The following is a 16283-nucleotide window of genomic DNA, read 5'->3' on the forward strand; positions in this document are numbered from 1 at the left end:
AGAGGGTAAAGGGCCAAGGTCTTCTTTCGTTGGGGTACTTCCCATTAGAGGGTCAATCCCAGCAGCTGGGGACCCAGCCCTTCTCTTCTGAAGGGAGCTGCTACATTGTAGATGCTGTATATGTGCTACAATATGTCAACACATAGTCTCTGTGAAGACTGGTAAAGAACTATATCCAGTTGAAAGACTGAAGAAGCTCAAACTATGGCCTGATGCAAGATTCTTATTAGGAACTAAGAATCTCCTGTTCTCTGTGAGGTAAGCTGAAACAGCCTTCTGTCTGCTTAACCAGAGCCCCCAAAGTTGTAGGACATTCATTCCAACTAAGCACAGGACACCAAAGAAAGACTCCACTTAATGTTTCTTAATAACTTTCTGGGTTTATAATCTTTTCAAGCAAACGAATACTTTTATTAACATGTAAGATTGTTTTTCAAACATGGTAGGGGTTTTGACCTCAAAAGCTTTATCAGGTCTGCTACTTGATACATTTATAGCTTGACTACATATGAACCTTGAAGATGCCTCTTCCTCGAAGTCTCGGATCCATTGCAGACAATTGCAGGGTTTTCCTCCTCAGTCCACAAAGGGCATTGTCAAGGATCTTTCATTTTATGCCCAAGATCTCCTCAAATTTAATACCAACTTGTACAGACTAACAAGACCTCACCTCCCATTCTGGGTTCCATTTCATTTAGAAACGAGTTAGGCTGTCCAAACAAACTCACCAGACAGGTTACAATAGATAGTGTAGCACATAAAATTTAACTTTTGCACAAAATACATCTCTCCTCCTTTGGTCTCACACAGAAATTAAAGTCACCCAATAGAAACAATACTATCCTCCGACCCTTCTCCCAGGTCATCAGTCCTCGCCATGTAAGGCCCATCATCAGCAGTCCCAGATGAAGTACGGTCCCTTCTTCTGCCATTGCTGCATGGAGTCATCTTCTAGAATGAACGCAGCTCCTTCAGAACTTCCAGAGCTGGTGAGCTCCAACTCGGAGTCTCAAGTTTCAAAGGGACCCAAAGTTCCGGGGAGCTATCAGGTCACCCAAGAAAGAGCAAAGCACCTCAAAATTCAGAAACAACAACCAAAGCCCAGGAACAAACGTCATTCGACTGCCACAAGGGCTTACAATCTAGGCCCTAATTCCCGTTGTGAGCGCATTTTCCAAATCAAAGTTATTTCCCCCCAAACAAACAACAAAAAAAAGGAACCACTGAATAATCAAAAACTCATATCGAGGTCGTCAACCGTAGATTGTAGCAGAAACGTAGTGTCAGTGAGAACAGAGTGAAGACTGAGGGAAAAGAAAAAAAGAAAGAAAGAAAGAAAGAAAACAAAAGGCTCTCTGGTTTCAGCTTTTCCAGGGTGTCATGTCAGCCAATCGCCATCACTCGATCAGAATCCATTGGCTGGAAACCTAAAAGCAAGGGCGGGAAAGATTCATCACCGACAGGTTAATCCCGCCGGCCAGCACAGCGAACCCCTGGCCTGTCTTGGAGGCCTCCTCACTCAGGGGCTCATACCTTCCAGCACAATCCGGAATCTTCCACGGTCTCCCTACCGACAATTTGCTATAGCCCTTCCCCAAGGGGCCTAGTTTACTCCCGAGGCGTGAAGCCAGCCTCCTCCCCACAGTCGCCCACGCCCCGCCAGGCTCCCGCCCTTACCGCGGCCCGCTCACGACGACTCGCTCTTCTCTATCCGCCGCACCAGCTGCACCAGCATCTCGGCCATCTTCGCCATCTCCTGCGCCTTCTCCTCGGCCTTCTCTGCCCTGGGGCCGCGGGGATCGGCGCCGCCCGCGCCCTGCAGGTGGTTGAGGGCGCTCTCCTCAGAGGCCTCCACCTGAGTCTTGATCTGGATCAGCATATTGTCCATCTCCCACAGCTTGCCCCGGTTGCGCGCGGGCGCGCGCCCGCGCTCGCGCGTCAGCGACGCGATGTCCTCGCGCATCTCGTGGATGACGGGCAGCAGAAACTGCTCGAAGTCCTCCTCGGGCTCCAGCACCTCCACCTCCTCGGGCTCCGCCAGCTCCACCGCGTCCAGGGGCCGCATCTCCGTCGCTTTGCTCGTCCGCGGGACACTCAGTGACAAGGCTCGGGCCGAGTCCTCAAAACTTCCGCCGCTGTTCAACTTTCCACCTCGGAGAAGCCACGGAGACGAGTGACTGCCGAGCAGACGAGCGGCTAACAAAATGGAGTCCCCAACCGTCAACCAGCGCTCCGGGCCTTGCGACCCCTTTCACGACACCACCGCGCCCCTCTTTACGGTCGCGCTGCGAGGTGCGGGCGCGCGCACGTCTATGAAGGGGCGGGGAGAGCGACTCCGCGGCCGCGCGCAAGCATCAGATCTCCATCCCTGCAAAACTCTAGGAGCTGTTCGAGATGTTGCCAAGTCTTCGCTGTATCTTATTCTGATTTATTTATTTACTTTTTGAAACAGGATCTCACGCTGTAGCCAAGGCTGCCCTGGAACTCAATTGTATGGCTTAAACTGGTCTTAAACTCTCAGCAAACCTCTTGCCTTGGCTTCCCGGATTGCACGCCTGATAAGTTTACTAAATAAATAAGTAAACAAATGAAGGAAGGAAGGAAGGAAGGAAGCCCAACGTGGTGGCTCACGAGTTTAATCACAGCAACCCATGAGGCAGAGAGGCAGGCAAATCTCTTGAGTTCCAGGTCAACCTGGCCTGTATAGTGAGTTCCAGTACAGCCAGGGCTACACAGAGAAACCTTATTTCAAGACAAAATAAAAACAGCAACAACAAAGAACAGCTTTCCTAAAGTGGGGAAGGAGGAATCTAGGGAATCTATAGTGAGGGCAGTCTTCCTGCTCATAGACCATCTTCTTTAGCCAGCGCTCAGCTAGTTTAAGGCGTAATTGTCTTACCTTGACAGAAGTGCCTGTTTTTTTTTTTTTTTTTTACCAGACAGAGCTCTTGGCGTCCTGAGGTGAAACTTCTGTCTGCTGGGTTCTGAGGCCCCATCTGAGCAAAGTTCACTTTGGTGATCAGTTAGTGTGGAAAAGACAGAAGTTGGTGCACACAACTAAGTTTGCTTAACAGTCACTTTGAACATTGAAGTTTATGGAAAGATGCAGAATTCTTAGTCTAATAACCAGACAGCACTTTCTCAAGAAGCTGAACTACTATGTATCTGGCTAATTTTCTAGCCATGAGTCATGAAACCAGTGTAAATATCAAACATAAGCATATATAAAGTGCATATCTTTTTAACTGTGCTCTTAGAGTCTTTACACTCAGTAGCTTTTACTTAAAAAAAAAAAAAATCCAGCCTTTAGGTTTTCTTGACACCAGAGGAAGACAGGCCATTTGAAAAATGAAAGGAGTTAATGGCTTGGAAGAGCAAAGAGATTCTGTTGTACACCTGTGATAGTTAGGAGAGCAGAACCTGATATGGGGATAGGCTGGTCAGCATGGATCCTGGGAAAGTCTCTCTCTCTCTCTGACTGGTGTGAATGTGATCTCTATTGCCAAGACAACTTCCACTGTGCAACAAGAGAATGGAGGCTTTTTAGGGCAGTGAAGGTGCTCTGAGAGACGCAGAAGTGGTGCATGCATGTCATCCCACATTGGTGTGATGCACAGTTTCCAGCACCGATTGTGAACCCTAACAGAAGCACAGACTGCTGATAGTGCTGCGTGCTGTGGGCTCACCAGTGCTAACAAGGCTTCACTGGTGTAGGATTGTTGGTGGAGGAAGTCGGGGCCCATGTGGGAACTCTGTGCATTCCACTCACTTTTACTGGGAACCTGAAAGCCCTGTGAAAAATGATGTGAAAGGGGATGGGACAGGCTGGGGAGCTTGCTGTACAAATGTGAAGATCCAAGTGTTAGGACCAAATAAAATGATGTTATGCACAGATTTTATATGAAAGAGGTTTATTGGTTGGAGATGAAGAGAGAGAAGGAGAGAACAAGACATAATAGGGGGAAGAGAGGAGGGAGCCCCAACAGAGGAAGGGGAGAGGGCAAGAGAGGAGAGGGCAAGAGAGAGACAAAGTGGCGGGTTGGTCTTTTTAAGGAGCAACCTAACCACACCTGCCAGGTGTGGCTATCTGGCAAAGGACACATGATGACATCACAGGTTGCTAGGCAACCCAGAAGCAGGCTGCCTAAATACTAACATTCCTCCCTTTTTCTATAATTAAAAAAATGAGGAGCTTGGGCTGCTTCTCATGTAAGTTAAGTTAAAGTGTATAAATGAAGGTTCATTGGAAGCAGCTCTTGGTTGCCATGCAAGGGGGTGAGAGAGAGAAAAAAAAATAGCAACAAAATGTCCAGATTACATGGTCAAGAGGAAGAGGGGAAGCCCCTGCCCTGGAAAGTTCAGGGTAGAGGGTTGTCAGTAGAGAGTTGCCAACTACACAAGGCAGCAGGTAGGGACGGAGGAATGCTGGGAGAACTTGCAGCTGCTTGTCCTGGGCCTGAAACACACCATTCCAGCCTTTTGTTAATAATAAGTGAATAATGGGTGTAGATTCTCTTCTGGCTACTGGGGCACTATTGGGAGGTCAAAAGGCTGAAATGCTGGCCAAGTCCAGGAAGAACAGGCTGTTTTGATGCTGCCCAGAGTCTATGAGAACATCCATGGCTGGGAGGAAAAGTGCAGGTCCAGCTTGATGGAAGTCTGTGAGGTCAGACTGGAACTTGTGGTAGCTGCTTTGGCAATGTTGTGGATATAAGAAATACCTGGGTCTGACAGGATACTGGAACATATTTACAGGCAGAAGACAAGTAGGTTATAGAGAGAAATTCTTTAGGTGTACATTTAAAACTTTTGAGAGAGCAAACCAAGACAGAAGAAGAGACTTGAACATGGGAACCTCCATTTACCCGAGGGAACCTCCATTTACCCAATCCCTGGCAGTAATTAAAAAGGCTTTCCTTTGATCTGTCATCTAAGGAAATTGAGGCCAAGTTTGGTTACAGAGGTGTGTAAGATTAGAGGACCTTAAAGCAGGCAGTAGGTGTAGAAATCTGAAATTCTCCAGAAGACATCCCAGAGTATAATCTGGAGGAATGGAAGAATGGACTATTCCAATTGGGCAGGTAGGAGTCAGTGATCTCTCAAAGCATCCCAAGAGCAGGGTTTGACTCAGTAGAGTAGATTGGTGCATTCTGTTACAACAGCTCATCACTGTTGGCCAGAGACCAAGGGCACAGTTGCCCGTAGCAGACACAGTTTACCTAGGTAGGATTTTCGTAGACGAGTGAGAGGGGGAGGGAGAGAAACCATGGCGGTAGAGGGAAAGTCTTACCCAAGGGAGAAGGAGGTCCTAGATGAAGGATTTGGATGTAGGTTGGCAAGAGCATTTGGTAGGAAGCATTTGCACCAACCAGAAGGGAAGACTCACCAAATAGCTGATGTTGGGTGTATGAATGTAGCAATCAATAGCCAGGAATTGATACCAACCTGAAGGGAAGACTCACCAATCAGCTGGAGTTGGATGTAGGCATGCAGCAATCAAGTAGCAAGGAAAGGAGACAGCCTGGTCTCCTGCATATGAAGAGAACTGAGAAGGCATCTGAGATCTCCCAAGGCAGAAGTTGACAATATGTCCCTGGGACCCCAGTGTGAGGCCAAAATAGACCTTCAATGTTACCCTGGGCTTGGTGAGGGTGGTGGAGGTCGCTGAATCAAGGAGCCATTTGTCCCCTGCCAGGCCAAGGAGCTCAAAGGCTGGAAATGTCTATGGCTCTTGTGCTTGTTGAGCCTTCATGGCTGGGCACAGAAAACAAGCCTGCATGGGAGCATTTCAACTTCCAGAGGCCAGTCTGCCAGCAGGTAGTCATGGCTTGTTGAGGCAGCTGCGGGACCAGTGTCCCCTTTGGCTGCATTTGAAACAGTCACCTGGTGGAAATGACTTTTGGCTATACCCTGGCAGGATAGGACATTGCAGACTTCTTGTTTTTGGTGAGGGAATGCCAACAGCCTCAGAGCAGCAGCTAAGGTCTGGACCATAGTTTTTTTTGCTATAGATGAACCTGTGGGGAAGGCTCTTCTCTTATTATTTTTAACTGCTGCATCGTTACTCAAGGACCATCCTTAGCTATTTATTAAAGACAGCAGTGAGACCATGTTTGCATCTGTAGGACTATATGTGTTTGGACATGTTAGAGGACTTGATAACCTATGAGATGACTGACTATTAACTTGCATTTGTTAACCATCAAATATTAGGACTTTAGGTTTTGACCCTGTTAAGTTGGAGCCTTAAAAGTCATAAATATAATCCATTAAAGTGAGAGCATGACAGTTTTCTGTATGATTTAGTATATGAAAAGTTCATAGCTTATAAACATCTAAGACTATATTATAGATTAATAATAATACCATTTTTAGAAAACAAGACCAAGCATATTTTAACCTTTTGATAGTGAAGATATAGCCCAATGATCAAGTTTTTTTTTCCTCGCAGTTCTGCAACTTTATTTGACATTCAGTAGGTTAGTTCTCATTCACATTGACCATCTGTAGATTTTTGAATGTGGTTACCGGCACATAAGTTACCAACGTGTAGAGCTTGTTTGTTGAATCCTCATGTTCATTACGTTTTCTGGACAAACGAACTCGGATGTAATATGGAACATTCCTTATTTCTTTGGCCCAGACAGCTTTTTTGAGCCTTTTATCTATGCACACATCTGGAGTCCCCATCTCCTTCATGGCAAACTTCCAAATTTCTTTGAGCTCCCAGGGAACATGCTTCTTGAAACCCACTCCATGCATTCGCTTGTGGATGCTGATGGTGTACTTCCTGGTCACCACCTCCTGGATGGCAGAGCAGGGACTCATCTTCTCGCCACCCTTCTTTGCGGGAGCCATTCTGCCAGAGCCAAGTTGGAAGGCAATGATCAAGTGTTAATGTAAATAAATGCCTCTAAAATTAATAGATCTTAATTTAGAGTATTGGTAAAAACTTGTACATATTAACCCCTGAGTTAAGAGTTTTAAAGCCAACAATATAGTAGAATAACATAAAGCAATTTTAAAATTACATTTGAATTTATTATAGCCAACTTATTAGCCAGAAAGCATAGTGGAGAATCTGGATCATAGGCAGCTCATGGCAGAAGAAACAGCATTTATTAATTTAGGAATTGATAAAGACATAGGTAGTTAGACGTATATTTTAAATTAACTTAATTTGAATAGACTTTTATAATTTTGAAATTTTAGCATTATATAAAAATTATTTTGAGCCAGGGTTGAATCATATATATTATAAAATATAACTTTGAATTTTTATAAAAATCCATATTAATTTAAAATGAGGCTTGCTGCTGTCCTAATCTAAAAGGAGAGAACAAAAAACGAGAATTAATTATGATTAAAATTGTTCATACCACATGATCACCTTAAGGTTTACAGTTTAATTTTATGATTTTTTTTCAATACTATAAAAAGGAAACCAGAGAGGATATTTAGTGAGATAGCAGGCTGAGAGAAACTGAAGGGACCTAGCTTGAGGACAACCAAGAAACCTGGGAAAACTGGGAACTTTCCACTAATTGCCAAGTGCAGAGTACAACCTCTTCCCACTGCCCCCCCTGGGGGACTCAAACCCAAAAACCCCAAGGAAATAGATGCAGGCAAAACATCTGCATAGACCATTGCAGGAGAAGGCCTCAAGGACACAGATGGGGGCAGGCAGTCCTTGGAGAAACTGCAACGTGGGCAGCTTGACCCTGAGCACACTGGCCACCCTCCCAACTAGAAAGTCCCAAGCACGAAGCTAGACCCTAAATATCCACCAATGAAAAACTGCCCTGTTGCTATTTCCAAAGTTGCCCTTAAAAACCTAAAACTTTTGTTCCCGGGGTCGCCTTCCCTTGCGGTGCAGGATGACCCCAATGTGTTGGTTTCAATAAACCTCTTGCTGTTTGCATCAATCAGGTTGGTTGATTGGTTGGTCAACCAACCAATTGGTTGGTCCTTTTAAGAAGCAATGTAACCACACCTGCCAAGGTGTGGCTATCTGTCAGGTGACACAAGATGACATCATAGGTTGCTAGGCAACCCAGAAACAGGCTGCCTAAATACTAATGCCGAGTGGTCTCTGTATCTCACTGGGGGCCTCCCTGGTAACGTAGGACTCCCCCGAGTCTTACAAAACAAACTAGACTTTAAGAAAAGAGAAATAGGAATTTTTTTTTTTTACTTGACGGGAATTGTTTTTTTTTACTTCACGGATTGCTTTTAGTGTTATTGGATATTACTGGATATTAAACATTTGAGTAGGGCAAATATAGACATAGAAGCCAGAGGTTTCCCTAAGAGGAGAGAATATGGGGAAACCATTCCTGTGAATGAGAAAGGGGAAATGGGAATGGACCAAGCAGCTAGTGGTTCATCAACCAAACCAGGTCATGGGCTTAGCCCAGCTAAGCCTGAGAACCTCAGTGCCTGGTACCAGGGCTTAATCAGCAGTAAGGCCGAGTTCTCATAGAGGGATTCTCATGCACAGGAAAGGATAGGGGCAGATAGGCAGCTTTAGAATGGAGGTAGGAAGGGGAACAGTGGCCTTTTAGGGCCTATAAGAGACTGTAATTTAGCAACTCTGAAAACAGTGGGAAAGAAACAAAGTAGTAAAAGCAGCTGGCAGTGAGGGAAACCACAGAATTTTTGTTTGTTTGATAACCAACATGGCAACCAATCTTGTGACTGTTCTTAACTGCCCTAAGTTAAGATGACAGTGAACCATGTGCTTGCCCTTAGTGGAGATGGCAGCAAAACCCTGGTTCCACCCTCCTTATCCCAAAACCAACATGGCAGCTAGCCATGTGCAGTATTTGGCCATAGTGGCATAATGAGACCAGGTGCTTGCTGGTGGAATGGCTGTCTCGGCCTGGTTTGAAACTCTCAGCATGTGCGTGGCATGGCTGATCGGGAGTCTGTGCAACTGAAAACCATCCTCTGCAAGCCAGCCTCTCGAGGCAGGCATTCCGAGGGAGATCTAAAATCTCGCCTGTGGAGCCTGAGGCAGCGTACAATCTAAAGCCATCTATCTGTGTGTGCACAGAGAGGACCTAAAACCCCTGCTCAGATGTAGCAATTGCTTACCTAATAGCAATAGTTTAGAAACAGGCTGTGTCTGTGTACAAAGAGGCAGTTTCAGCATCTGGTACGCGCATTTTAATTTCCCCAAGCCAATTTTGGTGCAGCGTGAGTATCTGCCATGCCCTCAGTGTTTGGAGCACCTGGCAGGTTGCCGAGTCCAAGCAGCTTTGAGTAGAGGGCCAGGTGTGTGCGGTAAAGGCAGGGAAGTTGAAAGAAAGTGTAGGTTTTAAGGCTTAGGTGGTTGAGTGGTGGTTAGGGATAGATAGAATAGAAAAAAAAAATCTGTTGCGGGCATCAGGGTCCGATTAAAGGGGTCCTGGCATGACCAGACCAGGTGCTACCAGGAGAGCCCTTCTTGGCCAAAAGCACCAATATGAGGACCAAATAAAATGATGATGTGCACAAATTTTAAATGAAAGAGGTTTATTGGATGGAGATGAAGAGAGAGAAGGAGAGAGCAAGACATAATAGGGGGAAGAAAGAGGGGCACCCCAACAGAGAAAGGGGAGAGGGCAAGAGAGAGACAAAGTGGCCGGTTGGTCCTTTTAAGAAGCAATGTAACCACACCTGCCAAGGTGTGGCTATCTGTCAGGTGACACAAGATGACATCATAGGTTGCTAGGCAACCCAGAAACAGGCTGCCTAAATACTAATGCCAAGTGCAGACCCTCATTATTCATGTGGTGAAGAGGGTGCAGTGGCTCATGTCTGTAACCCCAGTACTTTGTGTGTGTGTGTGTGTGTGTGTGTGTGTGTGTGTGTGTGTGTGTGTGTAAACAGGTAGATTCCCAAGCTTTCTGGCCAGCAAGTCTAGCTCCAGAGCTGGAGAGCTCCAGAGAGGTCCAGCATCAGAGGGTCAGGGAAAAGCCCTGTCCCCAGAAGAATAAGGTGGAGAGGAATAGAAAAAGACACCTATGTAGACCTCCGCTCTTTACACTTAGACAATTGGACACACGCACACACACACACACACACACACACACACACACACACACCACTGGTCAGGACCAAATGACTTGCTGTTTCACCAGCAGGGCATAACACGCATGCAGTGTTCATCATGTGTCGCTTGGGCACCGCTTTGTTTTCTGTTTGTATTTTTTTTTTTTTTGCATTTATTTTGTGCAGAGTAGGGTGGGGAGGAGGTGCCCTTGTTCTTGTGGGTTCATGGAAGGTAGAGGGTAACTTACAGGAGTCAGTTCATTCGTTCCTTCCACACATGGGTCTGAAGAATCAAACTCAGGTTTTAGGCTTGGCAACAAGTACCCTTAACTGCTGAGCCTCGCACTATCCCTCTGTACCCCACTGCTGTGTGTGGGTGCGTGTATGTATGCCTGCATATGTGTGTGTGTGTGTGTGTGTGTGTGTGTGTGTGTGTGTGTGTGTAGGATTATGGTGGAAAGAGAGAGAGAGAGAGGTGGCAGAAGCAGGAGGATTGTTGGGGCTTGCTGGCCTCCAGCTCAGCACCAGGCTCAGGAGAGATCCTGTCTCAAAGAAATAAAGTGGAGAATTATAGGGAGTAGAGCAGGTTACCAGGCATTTTCCTCTGGCCTTTTCATGTACCCACCGATGTGTGTACCCCCTTCACGTGGGAATACACCACACACACATATATACAAGCACACAAAACAATTAATTAAAATTTAAAACAGAAAGCCCGGTGTGGTAGCACGTGCTTTTAAACCCAGGACCCAAGAGGCAGAAGCAGGCAGGTCTCTGTGAGTTCAGGGCCAGCCTGGTGTACATAGTGAGTTCCAGGACAGTCAGGGTGACATAGTGAGACCTTGTCTTAAAGGAAAATAAAGATGTTGAGGGTGCAATTTTTCGGTCTACTTGATCTGGCAGCCTCGGGGCATGGCAGCAGCTCCTGGACAATAAGCATGGGTGCAGTATTTTCAGCGGTAAACAACCTACAGATGCAGAGCCTTGTTTCTGCAAGCTGGAGATGGGAGAACACTCTGTCCTAGAAGTGGCAAGGCAGGCCATGTGGAGAAGAACTGCAACTCCAAGCCCTGGGGTTCGGGTCCAGACCTGCAGAGGGAGAGGTGGCAAATTCTGTTAGCTCTTGATGCCGTCAGGAGGAGTGATCCTATACGCACTGTGCTTAGAAGCTTGGAGCATAGAGCTACCTTCAGTGACTTCCAGAAACAGCATGGGCCTGGATACTTGAGAGGAAGCTGCTTTCATGACTGTGGTTCTCAAGCTGCTGCTGGCCTTGAGAGCAGATACTCCAGGCCTGAGATACTTCATTTTCAAGGTTGGAAGGCATTTGGTGCCTTGGACTAAATGTGACCCTTTTCAAATCCATCTGTTGGCATCCTAACCATTACTTGGATAACAGGTCCCCTCAGAGGCACGAACACCTAGGTTTAGTCTTGAGTGTGAGATCCTCATGGTATGTTTAATGTCCTTAGCTGTACAGTAGTGGTGCATGCCTTTAAACCCAGCCTCAGGAGGCAGAGGCAAGCAGGTCTCTGTGAGTTCAAGGCCAGCCTGGTCTACAGAAGAGTTCCAGGACAGCCAGGGCTATACAGAGAAACGCTGTCTTGAAAAATCAAAAACCAAAAAATGAAGATTGAAAAGAATAATGTTCTTACCAAAAGAGACACAAGAACTCAGTCTTGCCCTCTGCTATCTATCATGTAAGGACATATTATGAAGGCAGCACTCTGCAAAACAGCCCCAAACAGGTATCTGTTGACACCTTGCTCTTGAACTTGAAGCCTCTAGAATTGCAAGAAATAAATGCCTAGCCTCTGGTAGTTTGTTATAGTTGCTCCAGTTGGCTGAGACAGCTGGTGTCTGCCCTTAAACACAGTGGAAACTCCCAGGTTCCTCCCCCTTTTCTGTCTGCAGTCTTCATACCGAAGTATAAGGACCCCCAAACAAACAAATGAACCCATGGGACAACAATTCAGACACCCAGAAAGTGATTACTAGAAAGATTGAGCAGAATAGTAGATCTTTCAAACTCCCGGGGGAGAAGCCAGGCATGGCGGTACACATGTGATCTCAACACTCTGAGTGGTGGTGGCAGTGTGTGCCTTGGAAATGCAGGTGTGTGGTCAATGTGCCCACGAGATGGGAGGCCTTACGGGAAATCAAGTTCATGCAAATTGAAATCCGCTCTGTGCCCTGGAGAATCCCAACCAGCCAAGGGGTCAAGATGTTGCTAAGGTGTATTGAAGCGTCCCGGAAGTGTGTTGATATCCACTTTGCAAGGACTTGTAGACTTCCTCCATTAGAAGGAATTATGGGGGAGAATGTTTTTTGAAAATTACCTCTTTCTTTCCTTCTATCTTCTTCCTTTTTTTTTTTTTTTTTCTTCTTTCTTTCTGGTGTTGGGGAAGGAAGTCGAAACCTGGCACATACTGGCCAAGCCTACCACCTCAGAGCCACACCCCAGCCCCAGGAAATGGATCCCGAATGACACCTGGAGTCTCATACAGAGGTGGAAGACACCTGAGGAGAGGGTTATGGACACACCACTGCTTGTGGAGGGCATTTTCGTATTATGTGTGCTCTCCTGGGTGCTGTACTCAGTGATGGTGGTGGTGGGCGCTTCTTGAAGCACTCAGGTTTTTGAGACATCAAATGCCAGGTCTTTTAAAAGCAGAAGCAGGAACAGAACACACTTTGTAGATGTCAGTTTGTTAAAATTTGAGTGAAACATTATTTGGGGAGGACGGCCAACCCCCTCTTATGAGACACACCCACTGTGATTTGCACACAGGTTTAGGACAGGGGTGTGTAGAATGCTGTTTGGGGGCTGTCAACGAGGCAAGAAACAAGAGTGGCTGTGCTATGTCCCTGTGTCACTGAGTGGTACCTTGCTGTTCCCTGTACCTACTAGCTGTAAGGAACAGTCAGGTCCTGGTTTACAGCATCTTCCTTCCCAGGTTTTAGAGACCTGCCATGGTGACCAGTGTGGCTAGGGAACACTTTGTGTTAATGTCCTCCATGGTCACTTTGCAAAATCATCAGTGGACACAAGTTAAGACTCCATATGTGTCATAGGTGTGTGCATTTCCCGGGTTGGCAAAAGAGAGAGAATGGCTCGAGCCACCGGGCCATACCTAGAAGCCCCTTTTAATCTGCGGCCTGTTAACTGTGCGCAGTTTGCTCAGCCCTCCTGTGTTTGCAGCAGGAAACCTGTCTTTACTGGCATCAACAGAGCAGCAGAAGCTACAGCAAGCTTAGTGGCCTTATGATTCTAAGACAGTTGCTCTTTGGAACAAGAGTTGTCAATACCTGCCCTCTGAGGGTGTTTATTGCTCCCTAGGTGACAGGGGCAACAGGAGGGAGAGTCCTGGCTGCAGATTGGCAGTGCTCAGCTGTCCTATCCCATCCGTGTACTGAAGGGTGAGCAGGCCCTATTGCTGGAGGTATGTACCTGGTCTCTGGATGAACACCCTTCCAGTACTTAAGAGGGACTTCTGTGAGAGTGGAGGTACAGGGCACTGTGCTGGGTGCTGGAATGGAGAAGAGAGGCAGTGGAGGGCCGGGAAGAGCTCCTTGCCAGCACTCTGCATGTACACTGTTCTAGAGCATCACCATGGGTCTCTGCTTTCAGATAGCACTGTAGCAGTTGACTCTACTTTGAAACGCCCAGGCTTTATGGTGTGTGTGTGTGTGTGTGTGTGTGTGTGTGTGTGTGTGTGTGTGTGTACCAAGGTGACACATGAGGTGGAGCTGGAGACTGTCTGATACTCAAGCATTGGTTTTGCTCTCTCTTTCTCTCCTTCCTTCCTCTCCTCTCCTCCTTCCATTCCCTCCTCCTCTTTGCTTTCTTTTCTTTTCTTTCTTTCCTTCAAAAAAACTTATTTATTATTTATACAGCTTTCTGCCTGCATGCCAGAAGTGGGCGCCAGATCTCATTATAGAGGGTTATGAGGCACCATGTGGTTGCTGGGATTAAACTCAGGACCTTTAGGAAGAACAGTCAGTGCTCTTAACCTCTGAGCCATCTCTCCAGGTCCAAGCCTTCTTGGTTTCTTTGAGAGAAGGCTTCTCAGTGTAGTTCTGGCTGTCTTGAAAGTCTGGAACTCACTCTCTAGACCAGGCTGGCCTCAAACTCATGAGATCCACCTGCCTCTGCCTCCCAAGTGCTGGGATTAAAGGTGTGTCCCACCACAGCCTGGCCCAAGCATCTGTTTCTGATTAAGAGAACAGATGCACTCGACACTTGGTACAGTGACAGCAGACAGTACGCCAGAAGACAGAAAAAGATGGATGTGGATTGACTGTTCTGAAGGGATGGCAGTGCTGAGCCTAGGGCCTCACACAGGTGAGCGACTAATTCAGCCCTAAGCCCCACTCTTGGCTGCGCTATGGTGGTGCAACACATCTTCTCACTAGTGTTTTTCTTTTTCTTTTTTTTGAGACAGGGTTCCTTTGTGTGCAGCTCTGGCTGTCCTAGAACTCACTCTGTAGACTAGGCTGGCCTCGAACTCACAGAGATCCTCTGTGCTGGGATGAAAGACTCACTAGTGTTAATAACAATCGTGTGTGTGTGTGTGTGTGCGCGCGCGCAAGCATGTTGAGGCAGCGTTACCTGGAACTTGTTATGTAGCTCAGCATGACTTCAACTCCTGCTCCTCCTGCCTCCATTTCCCGAGTGCTAGGATTACAGGCATATACAGCTGCAGCACTGGGGCTTGAACCCAGGGCCTGTGGACACTGGGAAAATACTCTGCCAGCTGTCATTCCGAGCCCTGCTGTTTCATTTTGTAAGACAGAGTTTCACTATGCAGCTCAGACTAGCCTGGAATTCACAATCCTGTCAACCTCCCAGATGTTAAGGTTACAGGTATGTTCGCGCTCAGCAGCACTGTTGACAGTGTGGACATGATAGGGGACACTTTTAACGTCACACCTCGTACCCTGTGTCTAAGCAGGGTAGGTTAGCCCACTCTGCCAGCGCAGTGTCCCGTGCCTTTGCTGTGCAGAAAGTCTAAGGCCAGTTTTTTTTTTTTTTTCCTATAAAACAGTTAGTGACGTGTATTCTTGGTCATCGCAAGTGGGGTTTTAGATCGGTAAATGTGTGGAAAGCTTGACAGACACACTCTGTATCTTAGGCACATACTGTGGCATGCCGTATTCACACACAGGAGAAGGTTTTCTAGGAGCCCTGTCCTGCGTGTGACCCTCCTCCTGCTGTCTTTTAATTTTCTGCAGTTCATTCACATTAATGTTTGAAAAATAGATGCTTTTTTTAAAAAAATTGAGTGGGAGGGAGGGAAGGAAGAAGAAAGGGGAGGGAAGGGCCACACATGTGAGAGAAGAGGAGAGGGCTGTCTTGAATGTGAGAAAGAGCCCAGACATTAATTTTTTATTAAAAAAAAAATAAGAGAGATTCATATCTCTACATGGCCACACAGTTCTGAGCTCAGCAGCTAGATCCTCTCTCTCTGGGTCCCTCTTCATTGTTTTTTTTTTTTTGTTGTTGTTGTTGTTGTTGTTGTTGGGGGTGGGTGGGAGTGGAAGTGGGGGTTGGCTTCCAGTTCCATGGCCCTTGGGTCAACTGCATTGATGTCACCGCTGGAAATGAACGAAGAAAGTCCGGATTTCCTTGGGGTACACAGTGACGGTGAAGCCTTCTGGTCGGGAGGTGGTGTGGCCTGGGGAGGACAAGAAGGGTGTCTTTGTGGCTCTTCCTCCTGGACTCACCTCACAGCACAGCAACTCTCTGCAGTCTGCTATGGCTCCCTTGTGTTGATGACCCTTGGCTGTCCCCTCCTCCTAGGACTCCTACTAAAGTGGATTTTACCATTTAGATTCCCCTAGGGCCACCCTGAAGTATGGTGTACTGCCCACAGTCTGATTTCCCTGCGGGGCTGCACTGAGCACCTAAGGTCTGAGGGGACCACCTGAAAAACTGACCCTTCCCTCATTAGTGCCAGTCAAGTCCTGCTGGGGGCTTGAGCTCCAGCCTTAGCAAGGAGCCTCTTTATTGGCCTCACTGCACGGCTGAAATATCTCCTACACAGACACAGACACACACACCTACCTGTGTGGAGCCCTAGTGAACACACACAGGCACACAGGAACAGGCACAAGCACAAACATATACACACAGACACAGACACACAGCAGACATACACAGACACAGACACACACACACAGACACACACACACACACAAACACACACACACACACACAGACACACACACACAGACACACACACACA

General features: G+C 47.0%; 3 protein-coding genes across 3 annotated transcripts in view; all 3 read right to left on the reverse strand.

Moving 5' to 3' along the window:
- Nucleotides 1-389: 389 nt before the first annotated feature.
- Nucleotides 390-2237, reverse strand: Mrfap1 (Morf4 family associated protein 1). The gene is made up of 2 exons (XM_055624312.1): nt 1678-2237; nt 390-1427 (listed from the first exon to the last, which is right to left on the reverse strand). The coding sequence occupies exon 1, from the start codon at nt 2063-2065 to the stop codon at nt 1688-1690; it is 378 nt and encodes a 125-aa protein (XP_055480287.1). The 5' UTR covers nt 2066-2237; the 3' UTR covers nt 390-1427; nt 1678-1687.
- Nucleotides 2238-6480: 4243 nt separating this feature from the next.
- On the reverse strand, nt 6481-6858 carry LOC129689130 (60S ribosomal protein L31-like). Its single transcript, XM_055624297.1, has one exon. It carries the CDS (start codon nt 6856-6858, stop codon nt 6481-6483), a length of 378 nt encoding a protein of 125 aa, XP_055480272.1.
- An 8539-nt stretch (nt 6859-15397) lies between these two features.
- Nucleotides 15398-16283, reverse strand: part of Man2b2 (mannosidase alpha class 2B member 2) — a 24713-nt gene continuing 23827 nt past the window's right edge. Inside the window, exon 19 of the mRNA XM_055624149.1 lies at nt 15398-15713. Within this exon, the coding sequence (XP_055480124.1) occupies nt 15628-15713 (86 nt within the window). The 3' untranslated portion in view covers nt 15398-15627. The remainder of the gene's footprint in view (nt 15714-16283) is intronic.

Source organism: Psammomys obesus, unplaced genomic scaffold (assembly GCF_907164565.1).
Source record: "Psammomys obesus unplaced genomic scaffold, mPsaObe1.curated_primary_1811, whole genome shotgun sequence".
Lineage (NCBI taxonomy): Eukaryota > Metazoa > Chordata > Mammalia > Rodentia > Muridae > Psammomys > Psammomys obesus.